The sequence below is a fragment of the Haliotis rubra genome, unplaced genomic scaffold, assembly GCF_003918875.1.
Source record: "Haliotis rubra isolate DU_JTF1 unplaced genomic scaffold, ASM391887v1 Scf677, whole genome shotgun sequence".
NCBI classification, from domain to species: domain Eukaryota; kingdom Metazoa; phylum Mollusca; class Gastropoda; order Lepetellida; family Haliotidae; genus Haliotis; species Haliotis rubra.
The window spans coordinates 235,712-254,800 of record NW_025767387.1 but is presented as its reverse complement, the minus strand read 5'-3'; the positions used below and the strand labels follow the sequence as shown (position 1 = coordinate 254,800).

The following is a 19,089-nucleotide window of genomic DNA, read 5'->3' as shown; positions in this document are numbered from 1 at the left end:
CATGTCATCGGTTCCCAACTGTGCAGGTCGATGCTCATGCTGTTGATCACTGGGTTGTGTGGTCCACACTCGATTATTTACAGACCGCCGCCATATAGCTGGAATATTGCTGAGTGCGGCGTAAAACTAAACTCACTCACTCACACACTGCTGTAGCGAATAACAAGGGGTCTTTATTATATGTCGTATATCTTGGACTAACATCTAATGTTTTTTGCAATTACAATTGGCTTCATACGGAATTATTAAGAACTCATCATCCTTTTTTGATATCCTGTTGAACCCTGAAAGAAATGACTGCATGAGATGTTATTACCTATTAAATTATTGCATTGAAGAAGTAGTTGGTGTCTTTTGGGGACAGATTATGTTATTATGTTACAATGTATAAGAAAAATACGAGAGGCACCTACAACCCTTTTCACAGACGAGTTTAGTTCGCACCTCGTGCGGATTACACAGTGTCTTCAGTTAAATCGGTTATGGTTTCAAATGAAATTCAGAGACTATCAGTTCGTTCTGACAATAATCTAATTATCAAACTCAGTATGTTTATCGTCCAAGGAGTTCTTGTTAATAACGGATGCAGAGGTCCCGAGTTCAGATAAATTGTGGGAGGCCTATTTCAGGTGTCTCATGCTATGAGGGGCGGCGGGGTAGCCCAGTGGTTAAAGTGTTCGATCGTCTCTCCGAACACCCGGGTTCGATTCCCGACATGGGTACTCACTCACTCACTCTTGCTTAGGTATAACCGGAATAATGCTATAAGTGGTGTAAAACCATGCCCACTCACTCATCAAATACCATTAAGATACACAAGTGCCTCAATATAAGCAGAACAAGACAAAGAAAAACAACAACACAAGACAACATGCTGAAGACTTTATTTCACCTTCTGTTGCAGGATTACATGCAATCTGTTGGTGTGTGATATGTGGAAAACAAACATCTTACAGTTCCTTTTCACAAATAAAGTTTGATGGTTGTTGACATTGATAATCATTCCAGAGATAGTTTCCGAACTTCCGTCTTATCTCAAGACAGTGCTCGTTACCTCCCGCATTATCAGGTTGGCCTGGAGACCAGTTTGTGTACTTCATGCGACGTTGTCCTTCCCACAGCCATCTCCCCTCTGTGTTCAGATCAGAAGCACCAAGCCAGTAATTGACAGCTGCAAACAGGGGACAGCTGAAGGAATTCAGTATATCGATACCAAGAAATAGATTGTATAAACGTATGTTATGTAAAGTTTAAACTAGTATCAACTGTCTAACAGAGTAGGTATAGGTTAAGAGAATTACCCGCTGTGTTTGGTAAAGGTAAGAAGTGCAATGTTTCTGCTTACGATTCTCTAAAATCAGAAGAATATTGAAATCGATTATAATAAAAATACGTCATCAGTAATGTCTTCTCTGACTACTATTTAAATAATTAGCACACAGTCGTGTAATGAGAAATCAGTGAGATCATTCCACACATTGCTGTAATATTGCAACACAAGCCCTGAGAGTCTCATCAAACATCCCTTAGGAGCGGTTTGTCTCAGGCTACACCTGCCGTGAGGAGTATGAGGTAAGGGTGCAGGCATGGGAGTGCAAGGTGTAATTAAAGCAACAGGTCATATTAAAGTCTCACCTTTACCACGACGGGTAGCATATCCCCTGATGAACGAATCTTCATCTCTGTTTGATATTGTGGCAAGGTGGCTCTCCAAGTATCGACAGTAGCCCTAAAAAATACACTCCATTATTCAAACAGAAAGCATTTGCTTCCCAGGTGACAGCTACCGTCAGTGCATCTCTTTATTACATAAATACAGTAGACTAAAATTGTTCAGGTCGAAAAAGGTGATAGTTGCTCATATTTTTATCAGTGACAGAAAGGGAATTTGTAAAAATCCAACTTTGCGGCACTTCCGGTGGCGCTCATGTCGACAGGGCGTGTGTGAGAGGTCCTCCACCAAATCCATCTGAATCTATCTTAAATGGACACAAAAACAATCTCAAGGAAGACCACAGGTGGAAATAAAGGTAAACAGGGACACAATTTAGACAACTTTATTGTGACAAGAAGTAAACATGCATCAAAGACAGCGGCCATGTTGGCTAGCGACTTTGAAGAAATGAAAGCTTTCAATGCAAAATCTCTCCAGGACCAGGACGAAATTGTGAATTCAGTAGGTTTTAACGCTTCAAAAATCGAAGCGTACTATGATAAAAGACAATAAAGATATCAAAGGTATTAAACTCAATTTAAGGAAGAATATAAATTGGAACAATATGCTGATGATACTCAATTATATTCAGACGGATCTGAATATGGCCTTAAAGCAGCTCTAGAAAGTTTACACCAATTCTATAAAATGTCAGGGCCTAAGATAAACATTGAAAACACAAAAGCTATTTGGATAGGTTCAATGATTGGTAGCAAAGTGAAATTATGTGCAGAAAATACCTAGACTGGCATGAAGGTGACTTAAATATCCTTGGTATATATTGGAGGATTTATAGGTAATCAATACTAGAAAAAGACTAGAAACAATTAATAAAATTCTTGCTAGTTGGAAAAAGAGAAAACTAACCTTACATGGGAAAATTACAGTCTTGAAAACATCGGCAATATCAACTTTAGTACATATTATTTTCTGTGTTACCATCACCCCTAGTCTCTCGTACAGACCCTGAAGCAAATATATCCAAGAAAGCCCACGCAAGTCTAGAAAATGTGGCAAGTCTAGATTTCCTCAGCTTCAGGGTCTGTACCAATCTGCTGAATTCACAAGCCAGAATATGGCTTGTAATTATCAGTTGATCTCTAGCTGTCACTGGTGTTTAATATTAACTCATGGGGAGCCTCCCCCAGCACTCCCTAAGACCCCACGCTGAGCCAAGGCCTCCTGCTTCTGCCTGTCCTCTCACTCCAGACAAACAGCGTGTGTGATTACACTAAAGACCTGATGACTTATAAAATCTGAGTATTTTCTTTAACTGTTTCATTTTACACTGGCGAGGATAGGGGATCATTTCGAAAAATTTTCCATCTCAGGGTAAAAATGAATTGGAACTTTGATGACGATGAAAGCAAATATACATAGCATTCGTCCAAATCAGAATACAATGATTGTAAAGTACTTAAGTGGTGAAGATGTGTTGTTTTGTTCTCCATCCTGGAGTGGAAAATAACTGACATTTGAAATTCTCCCTATTCAGACAAGTCAGTAGAAAATACAAGCCATGCTACTGTTATTGTTGTGTCATCCTTGATTTGCATGATGAAGAGACAAACAGAGAAATAAAAATCATTAGGCTCAAAGCAGTGTACCTCAACGATGTAGGCATTTGTGACTTTATCCATAAACTTTGAAAAGACATTGTCATGGGGATCTGATGGCATATTGTTATCCCCCGCAACAACGAAGTTGCGGGGAATATAGAAACGAGTTCCGTCCGTCCGTGCGTCCATCCGAAGCATATCTCCTAAACTATTTCTGATAGCTTAACCAAACTTGGTACACATGTCAAGCATGATCCCTAGATGTGCCTTTTGGGGGTTAGACCCAGATATGAATGTTATTTTTTTTTGTTTCCATGGAAACATGACTTAGGATGTGACTATGAGAATGTCATCTTGTCCGAAGCAAATATCCTAAATTATACATGCTAGCTTCATCAAAGTTGGTACACATATCAAGCATGATCCATAAATGTGCCATTTGATGGTTAGACCCAGATATGAATTTTATATTTTTGCTGTTTCCATGGAAACATGACTTAGGCTGTGACTATGAGGATGTCATCTTGTCCGGAGCAGATCTTCCGAACTATACATGCAAGCTTCATCAAACTTGGAACATGTGTCAAGTATGATCCATAGATGTGCCTTTTGGGGTTTAGGCCCAGATATGAATTTTATTTTTCCGGTTTCCGTGGAAACGTAACTTTCCAAGGAGGCTGTGGCTATGAGGATGTCATCTTGTCCAGAACAGAACTTTAAAACCTTTGAATATTTCTTCACCAAACTTGGCACATAGATAGGTCTGCTGATATACTGGTGCCTTTCGGTAGTTTAGATTTCTGAATAAAACATATTTTGTGTTTCCATGGCAACAAGTTTGACTTTGACTGAAATTGGTGGTAGTGCTCTTTTCCGGAGCAGAACTTAAAACCTTTCAATACTCTCCTTCCACTTTGTAATATAGTCACAGACTTGGTTGACACATATCATTGCATCCCATTTGTGTAGATTGATGCTCATGCTGTTGATCACTGGATTATCTGGTCCAGATTCTATTATTTACAGACAGCTGGAATATTGCTGAGTGTGGCATAAAACTAAACTCACTCACTCACTGCTATATACACACCAAAACATTTGACATAGTCATAACTAACTGACATATACATAAAGAGTATTTTGCCATTGCGGGGGATATTGATGACTTTTTCTGATTGTTACATTATATATATTAGGGGTGGGCGATAATACCGATTAACCGGTATAATGCAATTCGAACTTCACAATACGATATATTGCGGTACACGTTCCGCGAACCGGTTCACCCGATACGATCGGTAATTTTCGTGATGTAGTCAAAACTACAAATAACATTTGCATTTCCTTTATATTATCATACATTAATAGTTTTGAAAATGTTTACTGTTCATATAACTGCATTTGCTTGACTTTTAAACCATGTATATAAAAAATACATTGGTACCGGCAAACCAAAATGGTGGGCGCCGCTCAGTCGCTTTTTCTCGAGTTACAAACTTAAAATGAAGTCTTCAGTTTGGAAACATTTTCAACTGATCTCTTGTACAATCACAAGTGAGTCCTCACAGTGGCCAGTGGCATTGTTTCAAAAGAAAGGAAACAGTAATTAATTACCTTAAACCATGTGTTATACTTTCACAATATATTGCAATACATATTGCAAGTACGCCAACACATATCACAATATATCGCAATACGAAGATTTTGGCTATACCCAACCCTAATATATATGCGACATCAATTAAACTTCCACATATAGTGCAGACACAACCTTTGGATTTTGGAGAATATAAATAACTTTGGATTTTTTTTTGTGAGATCCAGTTGTCCAGCCGAAGGATTATCAAGAGATGCTACCCTTGCCTGGTATCCCTGCTTGCTCTCAAAATGGATTTGGCGACACTTGATACTCATTACCCCAAATCGGCCCACACCACTGGCAGTAGGACTGGGAGGCGGTGGGGGCAGTAAATATTCCTGTCACACACAATTAAAGCAGTAATGGGTGATAAGAATCTTTGCATGTGTTGTGAAATTCCACGAAATTATCCCTCTGCAGATTTGTTTAGTCTCTGAAAATGAAGAAAGTCTCAGGGCTCCTTTTCATTATATATATTTTTTTACTTTGAACTTTTTTCAGTAAAATATGTTCATTTCAGAGACTAGTTGTTAGTCTACATCACCCCCTAAGGAAAATCTTATATGGGGCAAACATGTTTGTTTTTTTGTCTTTCAATGATTGAAAAAAACTTAACTGCACCAAAGGAACAATTTTAGAGTACAATAAAATGATTTTAAATATTCCCAGATCTTGAAAAACATACTTTTTTATCTGATCCCGTAGGTACTCAAACCCTCTCACTAAACTCAAATCTTCAAGACCTACTTTCTCAAATTTTCTATGACAAACATATAGCAAATGATACTCCCTCCACCTACAGTTTGTCAGATATGGCAGAATTAACTTAATACAGACATTTCATGGACATCTTGTATTAAAAATACAGAAACTGCACAAAGGATGTAAGGCTTTTAGATTTTTAGTATAGATTTATAAACAGAGCCATTTATACGCGAAAAGAGTTGGTGCAAATGAAGATAATTGAAACAAATATGTGCTCTTTTTGTCTATCATAACCAGAAAGCCTCCAACGTGTATTCATAAAGTGCAAACTTGTACAGGGTTGTGGGAGAAAGGTTGAAAACTTTATTAATCCTACACATTGTGTTGTTCCCATTTCTTATCAAGACATTCTCTTTTGCAACAGTTCAGTAAGTCTGTTAGCAACACACATTGTCCTGTTTGGCTTATCCATTGATTGTCTTGCTTATATCGTCAAAGATGTGTACAAAGTAGAAATAATTATTGCTTGTAAGAACAATGCTTTGCCTAAATTTCATTCCAAATGGAAACCTCTGAACAATGTATTACATATATTATAAAATCATACACCTGACATGTCCATGATTTTATGAGCGCTTCATTGTTGATGCTCTGCAAAAACTGATAAATGTAATCAACTGTACACCTTCTGAACTGAAATGAATAAAAAGAATTTGAAAAATCAAAACAAAAACTTTACCACAATCCAAATATGAAAAAATAAAGGAACACCTGTGCTTTCATGTGATCCCTTATTTATTTCCCCCAGTATATATTGGTCTGTCGAAAATATTTTTACTTTATGTCCATATATTCTGCTGAATGCATTATTCTTTGCAATATAACTATATTTCGTCCCCGCTGATGCAAATATGTCTAGTCACATAGTGCTAAATTGTTTGCATATTGTACTATAAAATACTGACTTGTTGTTATACTGTATATAAGTGTTTGTTATTTATTCAGGGCCTAGATTTCCGAAGCTCTCTTAGCGCTAAGATAGTTGTAGGTTAATGCTAATGTATGGCACTTACGACAATCTTGGCGCTAAGAGAGTTTCGAAAATCCAGGCACAGTACTTTAATCAGATTTTGTTGTTGAGCCTGTGCTGATGTTGAAATGTTGTGCAAGAGTGATGTATGTACCTGTATAATACGCTTACAATGTTAGAACCCGTCTGTTTTAGATATTTACTAGAGAAATATGTTCTTTATTGAAGATAATTGTATAAACTGCAGGTGATTCTATGGCGTTTGATTGGCTGACCAAGTAAGTAGAAGAAAACGGTCACATGCACAGACAACAGTTACTATTTGTTGATTGGCTGACAACTGTATGAGTGAAGCTTGTGTTGTAGTTTGCGCATTCATAACTACTCATGTCATTCCGGCAACCTGGATGGCGACTCGTACCCCTCTCGTGGCCATGTTCACGACTGGGCCTTGTCTAAAAGCAAAGGGTCAGGGACATGAAAATTGTTTAGAACTATTTCCAAGGAAATATCACTTTCAATTACCAAACATGGTACTCCTAGAATATCCCATATCCCGTGGGCAAAACAGTTATACACTCATTCCCTTCGTTAAGACGTTTCAGTGTTGAGAGTTGCTGATCCTTTAGTTCAAAGTTTATGTTTAAATTCTGCTTTGCATAGTTTAGAGAAGAAGCTATTTTCATGCTTCGAAATGCGTTTTAATACGCGCGATTTGATTGCTTTGCCACGACTCTTGGCTATAATGGCATACTAGTCTTTTTGTAGGTCACGGAAGGAGGCAAGTAGTTACGAATGGTAGTTTGCCCTGAATGATGTCACTAATTTTGTGTCCTTGTCTACAGTGTGTTGATGATAATTATTATGATTATTATCATTATATATTTTTATTATTGACATATTCATAGGAGTTAATGTCAGCATGTTTGTACATTTATGCAGGTTATAACATAAAAAGGTGTGCAAAATTATACTTTTCACATTGATACTGCCATAAATGTGGATACTATAGATGTCAGTTCTACAATAAAACAAACAAGTCATGTACACACAAAGAAACAACAAATGTTATCAAACAGAGAACAGTATTTTAGTCATGTATACGGATTTGAGGATTTCAACATGTCAAAATCAGGCAAGGCAAATTAATGGTTAATTTATATGTAAATATTCCAGATTGCCAAGGTCTCAGGTGAACCATATCTCAAGAACATGAAATAACTTTTATTTAATTTATGTTTTTTTATGAAATATTCTATCTTATCTATTAAAGGAAATATTTTTTTGACAGAGTGAAAGGTTCATGACATGAACACAGTATTTTACCTCCACTTTGCCAGATGTCTTCTGTGAAAATGACCTTGATGTCAAAGTATACACTGACGAGTTTGGAATAAACGTATGAACAGGGAAAAAAACAAACTTGGCGGCAATAACATTCCACTTTCCCCAATGTCAATATCTGCGTTTGGGATTTAAGAAGGCAGGTCCGATGAATATCCTCTTGCGATGAAACTCATCGGGTAGTCAGCTGAATAGTCTTGTTCACATCCGTCACTTACAAGATGTCACAGAGCTACAAAATACTGACACTTCTGGGTTCACGTCATCAAGTCGTCCTTTATTGGAGCTATGTATATGTCATCGTTATATATTTCTTATGTATTTGAAACTTCTTATGTTAACAGGTTTTGTAGAAAGCTGGCAACGCAGTTTCGTTGGGCGCTATCCTTCTTGTTCACAAATTGATATGAAATTTTAATGGGATTTTACATTAATTACCCAAAGGCAAAAATACTATTTATTGCTTCGGTTAAGTTACACAGTGCATCAACTAATTCAGGTTCAAGACAAATATTCAAGTATTTTCTATGAATTTGTCGTTCTTTGTTTTTCAGCACTATGTCCTGTTTGAGCCTCAGAAACCATATGTGACAATGTGCATGGAAAATGATATTTAGGTTTAATTGTTTGGGGTGTATTCTTTGTCAAAATATATAAAACGAATGTCAACACTAAATGGAAGTATATATCAAATAAGATATTTTATGTGTCTGAATCCAGTCAGACAATCCCGTGCTTAACCTCATGGGTGTCAATATTCTTAACTGGAACACAATAACACGAGTCAACCAAGTCCTCTGACTGGACCAACCGACCCCGTTAGTCGCTTGTGATGGCGGGCCTGGGTTGCAGTTCTGACCCGGACCTTACAAGAGGCCAAAATCTTTCAACTTACATTTTACCAAACCAATTACTTGAGATGGTTTGATACTTTATTTATTGCATAAGTATGAAAGACTGAATTTTGTAAAGTCCAGAAAGGATATGTTTTTTACAATTCTAAACTCGCTCACTCACAGGTGGCAAGAATATTCAATTTCTGTGAGTTGTTTTTTGGTGGCGTGGTAATTTGAAGCCCAGTGGGATACAGTTTTTCAAGGTCTCAGTTCATTTAAATGTGAGAAGAATGTACATAATAGTCCTATAACACTTACTGCCGCCTCTGCAAACGAACTTTTAATGGTTGAGAACCAGTAGCAGGACCTTCTGTGTTGATGAAATCCCAGCGGGCATCCTGATAACAAATAATGTCAATCATACTTAGCATCACCTGGAAACAAAGTAGAACATCTGTGAAACAGAAAGCTTAAAGTACTAGCAAAGGAGTTGAGTTGAGTTGAGTTGGGTTTTGCGTCACATCGGCATTATTCCAGCCATATAGTGACGAGAACAAGTTTGCATTAATAAACATTGTAAGTACATACTCGGAATGAGTATTATTTCAAAAACATATATTCATTACATTGTCATTTAAAAGCAGAAAAAGTCATAGCATCAAATTTAAAGGCAGGCAATTTGTTAGTCACATTTCACAGTTACAATTTATGACAGTTACATTTCACAGTTACAATTTATGATACAGATCAACTTCTCTCAGGTAGTTCACTATCAGATGAGCGCTCACGCGGGAGAACAGATCTTTTAGGTTTGTTGTATCATAATGTGAGTCCCTTGCAGACGATAAGTCCACGCATTCAAGCAGATTATGCTTGATGGTGAAAACATCATCGCAAGAGACACACATGGGGGTCCATCCCCATCCGTTTTCAGCAGATAGTCATGAGTAAGTCGACTAGCAAAGGAAGGAGGGACAACAGAAATGGGCTTTACATATTGTACCCACGTGGGGAATCGAACACGGTCTTCATGTCGATACAAAGATATATACCCTTCAGCTTTCATCATATTTATGAATTGATGTAAAATATGCCAGAAAACCCCTTTCCTTGTGTTGAAAATAACGACTTAGATAGTTGATATTGTCTCTGTATCAGCGGACATTGTAAGTGCAGTGTCAAAATGAGTTTTATTTCAAAAACATATAATCATTACATTGTCATTTAAATTCTAACTTCCCTCAGGTAGTTCACTATCAGATGAGCGCTCACGCGGGAGAACAGATCTTTCCGACTTGTTGCATCATAATGTGAGTCCCTTGCAGACAATAAGCCCACACAATCAAGCAGAATATGCTTGGTGGTGAAAACCTCATCGCAAGAGACACACATGGGGGGTCCATCCCCATCTGTTTTCAGCAGATAGTCATGAGTATACCGACTGTGGCCAATACGACATCGTCGTAAAATTACCTCATCACGTCTTGACTGACAACCCAAGTAGGTATAACCAATTGTTGGCTTCAGTTCATACAGTTTGTTTCTTCCTACTCGGGTGTCCAACACAATTGTTATGCAATTATTATATGACTGTCCGTCCGTCCGTCCGAGCAAAACTCTAAAACCATTCAATATTTCTTCACCAAACTTGGCACATACATGGATCTGGTGGTGTACTGGTGCCTTTTGGTAGTTTTGGAATTCTGAATAAAATATTTTGGGCGTTTCCATGGCAACAAGTTTGACTTAGCCTAAAATTGTGGTAGTGCTCTTTTCCGGAGCAGAACTCTAAAACGGTTCAATGTGTCTTCACCAATCTTGGCACATAGATAGATCTGGTGGTGTACTTGTGCCTTTTGGTAGTTTTGGAATTCTGAAATTAAATATTTTTGTCATTTCCATGGCAACAAGTTTGGCTAAAACTGAAAATAGTGGTAGTGCTCTTTTCCGGAGCAGAACTCTAAAACGGTTCAATATGTCCTCACCAAACTTGGCACATAGAGAGATCTGGTGGTGTACTTGTGCCTTGTGGTAGTTTTGGAATTCTGAATAAAATATTTTTGTCGTTTCCATGGCAACATGTTTGACTTAGACTGAAATTGGTAATAGTGCTCCTTTCTGGAACAGAACATTCAAATCCTTTCAATACTCTCCTTCCACTTTTCTATATACTCACCTAAATATTTGACATAATCATAACTCGTAGATATAATCATGAAGAGTATTATGCCATTGTGGGGGATATTGATGATTTTGTCTTCATGTTGTTCATTCTTTTGACAATGAATGTTTGTATTTCAAATTATGTTATATATGTTATATATATGTCCTATGCCAGAAGGCGGTGGTTCATGGGCCAATCTGGTGAATAATGTATGCCTCCAATTTCTTGTCAAGGGCCGAACCAGTCTGACATTAAATTAGTAGATAAATGCAGCTGTTCATGTCATATTCTCTGGAGTGTAACACCCCTGTATCCCTCGTGTCAGCATCTCGGAGGGGACACGAACAGGCTTTCGTCAATAATGTTTTTCGTCACTATGAGTCTAATCTTGAACATTTGATATAGCCCATCAACCCCCTATTGTAGTAAGCTTCAAACCTATGTTCATACTTCTCAGTGTCAGGCTTGCGATTCTGCACAATGTGGTCCCTCGTTCGACCGAATAGGTTTTGTACTTTGTTGTCGACAATATGTCGTGCTACTGTTTCTGTTTTTTTAAATAGTTTTGTAAATACAGTGTTCATGGCGTCACATTCAACGTCAATATATTTTGGTGATTTAAACCGTTTATCACTCCTTGTGAATTTTGCCAAATATTCTGTGCACAAAACTTTGAATTCCTGTCGCGGCATCGTTCACGACAGAGCTCTACTGAGCTAAAAGAACAAGCTGTTACAGCAGTAAAACGCTTCACCGTTAAGAGAGAAGGTGTCACAGTGAATACTAATACGTATCTCTTGACGTTTGCTCGTTCTACTATTCCATCATCAATCAAAGCAGGATGTTTGAAGACTGGAGTGGAGGTGTATGTACCCAATCCACTCCGGTGTTATAAATGTCAAAAGTTCGGCCATGGTTCTCAATCGTGTCGTAACCCTATTAGTTACACGGTGTTTTTGACTGTAAGACCCTGTAAATTCCATATTTCCTGAGGCACAGTCTCCAAGGTTTTGTCTCCAGGAAACCTACCTAAAAAGGACTGATAAATTTGACATCCGTCGGTACAGTTCCTACCACTCCTTTTCTCCTCCCGGTGTAAAAGCTACAGGAGGCACTTCTATCCTGGTGAGGCAGGGCATCCTCCATAACCCTGTTCCACTTAACACCAACCTACAAACTGTTGCCGTCGGTCCGCAATGACCTTTGTGGAAATGGCCACTTCCCAACAATTCTTACTCCTATCAATCCCGTGGATGAACCACCTTCAACAAGGTAGAATTTTACTAAGGCCAATTGGCCATTATTCCAACTGAATGCCGTTAAAATGACAAATGCCAGGGCAAGACGTACATTTAAACAAACTAAACGGGGTTCATGGAGGAAATATGTGTCCAAACTCCGGCACACGCATGTCCAAGGTGCGAAACAGCATGCAAAAGATTAAGAGCAAAGGATCCAAATCTGGAGTTCGCCATCTTAAAGATGGTGGCTCTCTTTTAACAAATATATTTGAAATTGCAAACAAAATTGGCGAAACATTGGCAACCACTCCTCCTCATCTAATACTAAACCTCAGTTCCAGAAATACCAAACCCAACAAGAAAAGAAATCAGTCAATTTTAACTCTGATAATGGAGAGGATTATAATGAAACGTTTTCTCTCCATGAAGTACGTACTGCCCTCGTGCAGGCTCACGACACTGCAGCAGGAGCTGATGATATTCATTATCAGCTTCTGAAACACCTTCCTGATTCAAGTTTGGAATCTCTACACAAAATATTTGATGACATTTGGACAACCGGAAACTTTCCTCCTTCGTGGCACAATGCCAGTATCACCCCTGTACCAAAGCCTGGCCGAGTTTATACCGATCCCTCAAACTACCGTCCTATATCACTAACTAGCTGTGTTTGTAAAACCATCAAGCGCATTTTCAACAATCGATTAATCTAGTACTTGGAGACCAATAACCTCCTATATGACCTCCAATGTGGTTTCCGAAGAACCATTGACCATCTGGTCTCATCCCGTCCAGGCTTTGGTACAGGGATGATATTTAAATGGCATTATGCCATGAAAGAGGAACATTTCCAGTTATCCGAATGTCATGAAATATATGTTTCCGTCAGGAGGGTCTGAAGAAACATTAACTATACTCTGTGGATTGGTTGGCAGAAATTGTATACACAGTCGACTCTGGGAAGCAATCAACATGTCATGGTTACTGAAATTCATAAATAAATCAAGACAATAGTTACCTGCATACGCCGTGGCCACAAGGCAAAGCAGGGCAGACAGGACTTTGACTTGCATGACAGTTGACTTCAACTCAGCAGCACACAACGCCGTGTGTGCAGGGGGGCTGACAACTCAGCTTTTATGTCTTGTTTCAGGAGTGGGTAGATCCGGGACAAATACAGCTGTTGCAGAATCGTGCACAAAGCTAACATAATATATTAAATCAGAGCACATGTAATCAGTTGAAGAGGCGAGATAACTCGGCTTGATAAGGTGGTAAATCAGGAGCAAATATATCTGTTACGCAAACTTTCATGAAGCTAAAATGATCCATTAAAAATCTCTGCTAAAACCAGAGTCGATTGTACAATTTTGTTTAGATCATGAGTTCATATTAATTTCAGTAGTGTTACGGCTGTATGATGTTGTTTGAAAAGAAAACTGTCAACTCAACTGACTCATATATATCAAACACTGGTCCCTACGTGCGCGTCCAGTTCTGTATAGCAAAAATGGATGATACAATTCTGGTCAGATCCCGAACATATGATTATTTTAGCAGAATATACCTACTGTCTTAATTTAACGGAAATGATAAAACAAAAGCACAGCAATAAGTGAATTGACATGTAATATTCGCCTAATATGTAGTTTGTCCTGTACATGTGTCAACGTTCTTCAGTGCGTGAATGATCTTTGGAATGCCACGGAACCTCAAAGTGTCCATTAATAGGAAATAAGGACTAAGGTCGATCTGTCTGGATATCCAGATGTCTTGATGCATGGGTGGATTAGCGGGTGGATGGATATCTACATAACTGACTGGAATACTGCCGATTTGACGTAAAAATTCATCTCACTCACTTACTTACTCAAAACAACTGATAATTTTAGTAGCGTGTACATTTTGTCCCTTTGTGACTGGTATTGCAAGATCAAAATGAACCACACCCTAAACACACGTCACATGACGACCACATCACACCATACACACCCGTCACATGACGACCACACCACACCCTACACACCAATCACATGACGACCACACCACACCATACACACCCGTCACACGACGATAACACCACACCCTACACGCACATCACATGACGACCACACCACCCCATACACACACGTCACATGACGACCACACCACACCTTACACACACATCACATGACGACCACACCACACCCTCCACACACGTCACATGACGACCACACCACACCATACACACACGCAACATGACGACCACATCACACAAAACACACCCGTCACATGACGACAACACCACACCCTACACACCCGTCATTTGACGACCACAAAGCACCCTACACACACGGCACACGACGATCACACCACACACCACACACCCGTCATATGACGATAACACACCCTACACACACGTCACATGACAATCACACCACACACAACACATCTGTCACATGGCGACAACAATACACCCTACACACACGTCATTTGACGACAACACACCCTACACACACGACACACGGCGATCACAACACACCCCACACACCCGTCATATGACGACAACACACCCTACACACACGTCACATGCAACCACATCACACTCTACACACACGTCACATGACGACCACACTACACCCTACACACACGTCACATGACGACCACACGACACCCTACACACACGTCACATGACTACCACACCACACCCTGCACAAACGTCACATGACGAACACATCACACCTTACACACACGTCACATGACGACCACACCACACCCTCACCCTACACACACGTCACATGACGACCATACCACACCCTACACACCAATCACATGACGAGCACACCAAACCCTACATACATGTCACATGACGACCACACCACACACAACACACTCGTCACATGACGACCATACCACACCCTACACACCAATCACATCACGACCACTCCACACTCTACACACACGACACATGACGACTACACCACACCCTACACACACGTCACATGACGACCACATCACACTGTACACACACGACGACTACACCAAACCTTACACACATGTCAACTGACGAGCACACCACACCCTCCACATCTGTCACATGACGACCACAACACAACCTACACACACGTCACATGACGACAACACCACACTCTACATTCACGTCACATGACGATGACACCACACCCTACACGCACATCACATGACGACCACACCACACCATACACACATGTCACATGACGACAACACCACACCCTACACACACGTCACATGAGAACCAAATCACACCCTACACACACTCGTCACATGGCGACCACACTACACCCTACACACACGTCACATGACGACCACAAAACAACCTCCACACACGTCACATGACGAACACACCACACCCTACACACACGTCACATGACGACCACAACACAGCATACACACACGTCACATGACGACCACACCACACCCTACACACCAATTACATGACGACCACACCACACCCTACACACCCGTCACATCACGACGACACCACACCATACACACCCATCACATGACGACCACACCACACAACATCCGTCACATGACGACAACACCACACCCTACACACCCGTCATTAGACGACCACACAACACCCTTGACACACGGCACACGACGATCACATCACACCCTACACACACGTCATATGACGACAACACACCCTACACACACGTCACATGACGACCACACCATACCATACACACACGTCACATGACGACCACACAACACCTTACACACACCCGTCACATGACGACCACACCACACCCTACACACCCGTCATTTGACAACACACCCTACACACACGGCACACGACGATCACACCACACCCCACTCACCCGTCATATGACGACAACACACCCTACACACACGTCACATGATGACCTCATCACACTCTATACACACGTAACATGACGACAACACCACACCCTACACACACGACACACGACGACTATACCAAACCTTACACACGTCAACTCACGACCACACCACACCCTACACACCTGTCACATGACGACCACAACACAACCTACACACACGTCACATGACGACCACACCACGCCCTACATTCACGTCACACGACGATGACACCACACTCTACACGCACATCACATGAAGACCACATCACAACCTTCACACACGTCACACGACAATCACAGCACAAACTTCACACGTCACATGACGACGATACACCCTTCATTCCCGTCATACAGCAATCACACCACACCCTACACACGTCACATAACAACCACACCACACCCCACACACACGTCACATGACCACACCACACCCTACACCCATCACATGACAACCCAGCACAACCTATACACACGTCACATGGTGACCACACGACACCCTACACAAACGTCACATGACGATCACACCACACCCTACACACACGTCACAGGACAACCACATCACTTCCTACACACATGTCACATGTCAACCACACCACACCCTACACACACGTCACATGGCGACCACACCAAACCCTACACTCACGTCACATGACAACCACACCACACCCTACACACACGTCACATAACAACCACACCAGACCCTACACACACGTCACATGACCACACCACACCCTACACACCCGTCACATGACAACCCCATCACAACCTACACACACGTCACATGGTGACCAAGCCACACCATACACACACGTCACATGACAACCACATCATAACCTACACACACGTCACAAGGCGACCACAGCACAACCTACACTCACGTCACATGACAACACCACATCCTACACACCCGTCACATGACAACAAAATCACATCCTACACACACGTCACATGTCAACCACACATCACCCTACACTCACGTCACATGACACCCACACCAAATCCTACATATACGTCACATGACATCCATGCCACACCCTACACACACTTGACATGACGACAACACCACACCCTACAAATATGTCAAATGACAACCACATCACAACCTACACACACGTCACATGACGACCACACAACACCTACACACACGTCACACGAGAACCACATCACAACCTACTCACACGTCACATGGCGACCACACCACACCCTACACACGTCACATGACGACCACACCACACCCTGCACACACGTCACATGACAACCACATCACACCCTACACACACGTCACATGACAACCACATCACAACCTACACACACGTCACATGGTGACCACAGCACACCTTACACACACGTCACATGGCGACCACACCACACCCTACACAACACGTCACATGACAAACACATCACAACCTACACACACGTCACATGACGACCACACCACACCCTACACACACGTCGCATACTCTCATAACAAAAGCACGTGTGACACACGACAACCACACGACCAACTGTTCTCATGTCACATACACATATCCCGAACTACGGTTGAATGACAACCACACCACTAACTGCACTCACCTCACATATACCCACAACAATAATTTAAGCTTTCAACAATCACGCAGATGATTCTGCTTTCCTGAGCAGATAGAATGCAAGTGTGCTTCACCATCTGCTTCAAAATCAGCGTCAACATGTGTTGTTGGCTCGATGTATAATGATGTTTGGATATATGTTTGACACGGACATACTATCGAGTGAAACTGAAATGACAGCTTTTAACTGCATGCTGCCGCGCCATTGGCACCGGAACGAATGTGTTGGTTGAAACATCCAAACAAACCTGTTAATGTTCACATTACGTATGTATGCTACGTTCCGCACACACGCAAGCACGATATTTTGTTGAACTTTGAGCACTGAATATACACCCATCAATAAAATGCAATGATCACGTATCGTTGTCTCCAATACACAGTGCCACACACGGTATTTGATGACCACATTAGACCTTACACACGGTACATGATGACCACACCATCCACTTCACATAACGACCACACCACACCCTACACACACATCACATGACCACACCACACCCTACGCACACATCACATGATGACCACATCACACCCTACACACACATCACATGACGACCACATTACACCCTACACACGCTACATGATGACCACACCATCCACTTCACATAACGACCACACCACACCGTACACACACATCACATAACGAAAACACCACAACATAACCAACACGCCACAAGATGAACACACCACACCCTACACACACGTCACATGATGCCCACACCACACCCTACACCCACGTCACATAGACAAAAGCACTTGTGACACACGACAACCACACTGCTGTTCCCATGTCACATACCCACATCACTAACTACGCTCATGACACATGACACATGACAACGACACCACTAACTCCACTCATCTCACATAAGCTCACAACAAAAGCAGTTTAATAAACTCAGCTTTCAAAAATCACGCAGATGATCCTGGTTTTCTGAGGAGATAATGGAGTGCAATTGTGCTTCACTGTCTGCTTCAAAATCAGTCAGCATGTGTTGCTGGATCGATATAAAATGATAATGTTTTGATGTTTATTTGACACGGACACAGTATCGAGTGAAACTGAAACAGCAGCTTTTAACTGTATGCTCTCGCACCATTGACACGGGAACGAATGTGTTGGGTGAAACATTAAAAAAACTGTTAATGTACACATTGCGTATGTATGCTACGATACGCACCCAAGTTAACAACAATATTTTGTTTAACTCTGGGCACTGAATATACATACACCCATGAATAAAATGCAGTGAACACGTAATGTTGTCACCAATATACAGTGCCATGTGTAAGGTGGTGAAAGGTACTATGTTATATTGCTTCAGTAAAGTCCAGATTATGTAGTGAAATGTTTACATTACCAAGAAAGTGTTATCCCAAATATAACAAATGTTGA

The 19,089-nt window shown here is 40.9% G+C and overlaps 1 protein-coding gene and 1 long non-coding RNA gene across 2 annotated transcripts in view; both read right to left on the bottom strand.

Annotated features, from left to right (window-relative positions):
* Positions 1–19,089, bottom strand: part of LOC124257853 — a 106,333-nt gene that overhangs the window by 10,691 nt on the left and 76,553 nt on the right. Inside the window, exon 2 of the long non-coding RNA XR_006893390.1 lies at positions 18,219–18,226. This is a non-coding gene — a long non-coding RNA (uncharacterized LOC124257853). The remainder of the gene's footprint in view (positions 1–18,218; positions 18,227–19,089) is intronic.
* On the bottom strand, positions 869–13,352 carry LOC124257851 (perlucin-like). The gene is made up of 4 exons (XM_046691997.1): positions 13,251–13,352; positions 9,146–9,225; positions 1,636–1,729; positions 869–1,171 (listed from the first exon to the last, which is right to left on the bottom strand). The coding sequence occupies exons 1-4, from the start codon at positions 13,303–13,305 to the stop codon at positions 951–953; spliced, it is 450 nt and encodes a 149-aa protein (XP_046547953.1). The 5' UTR covers positions 13,306–13,352; the 3' UTR covers positions 869–950.

Bases quoted from the DNA above. Each gene is read 5' to 3' on its own strand.
- LOC124257851 (XM_046691997.1), bottom strand. From the start codon at position 13,305: ATGCAAGTCAAAGTCCTGTCTGCCCTGCTTTGCCTTGTGGCCACGGCG. The intron at 9,226-13,250 runs GTAACTATTGTC...ATTTGTTATCAG, and splicing joins TGTGGCCACGGCGTATGCAG to GATGCCCGCTGGGATTTCAT. The intron at 1,730-9,145 runs GTAAGTGTTATA...TGTATTTTTTAG, and splicing joins GTTCGTTTGCAGAGGCGGCA to GGCTACTGTCGATACTTGGA.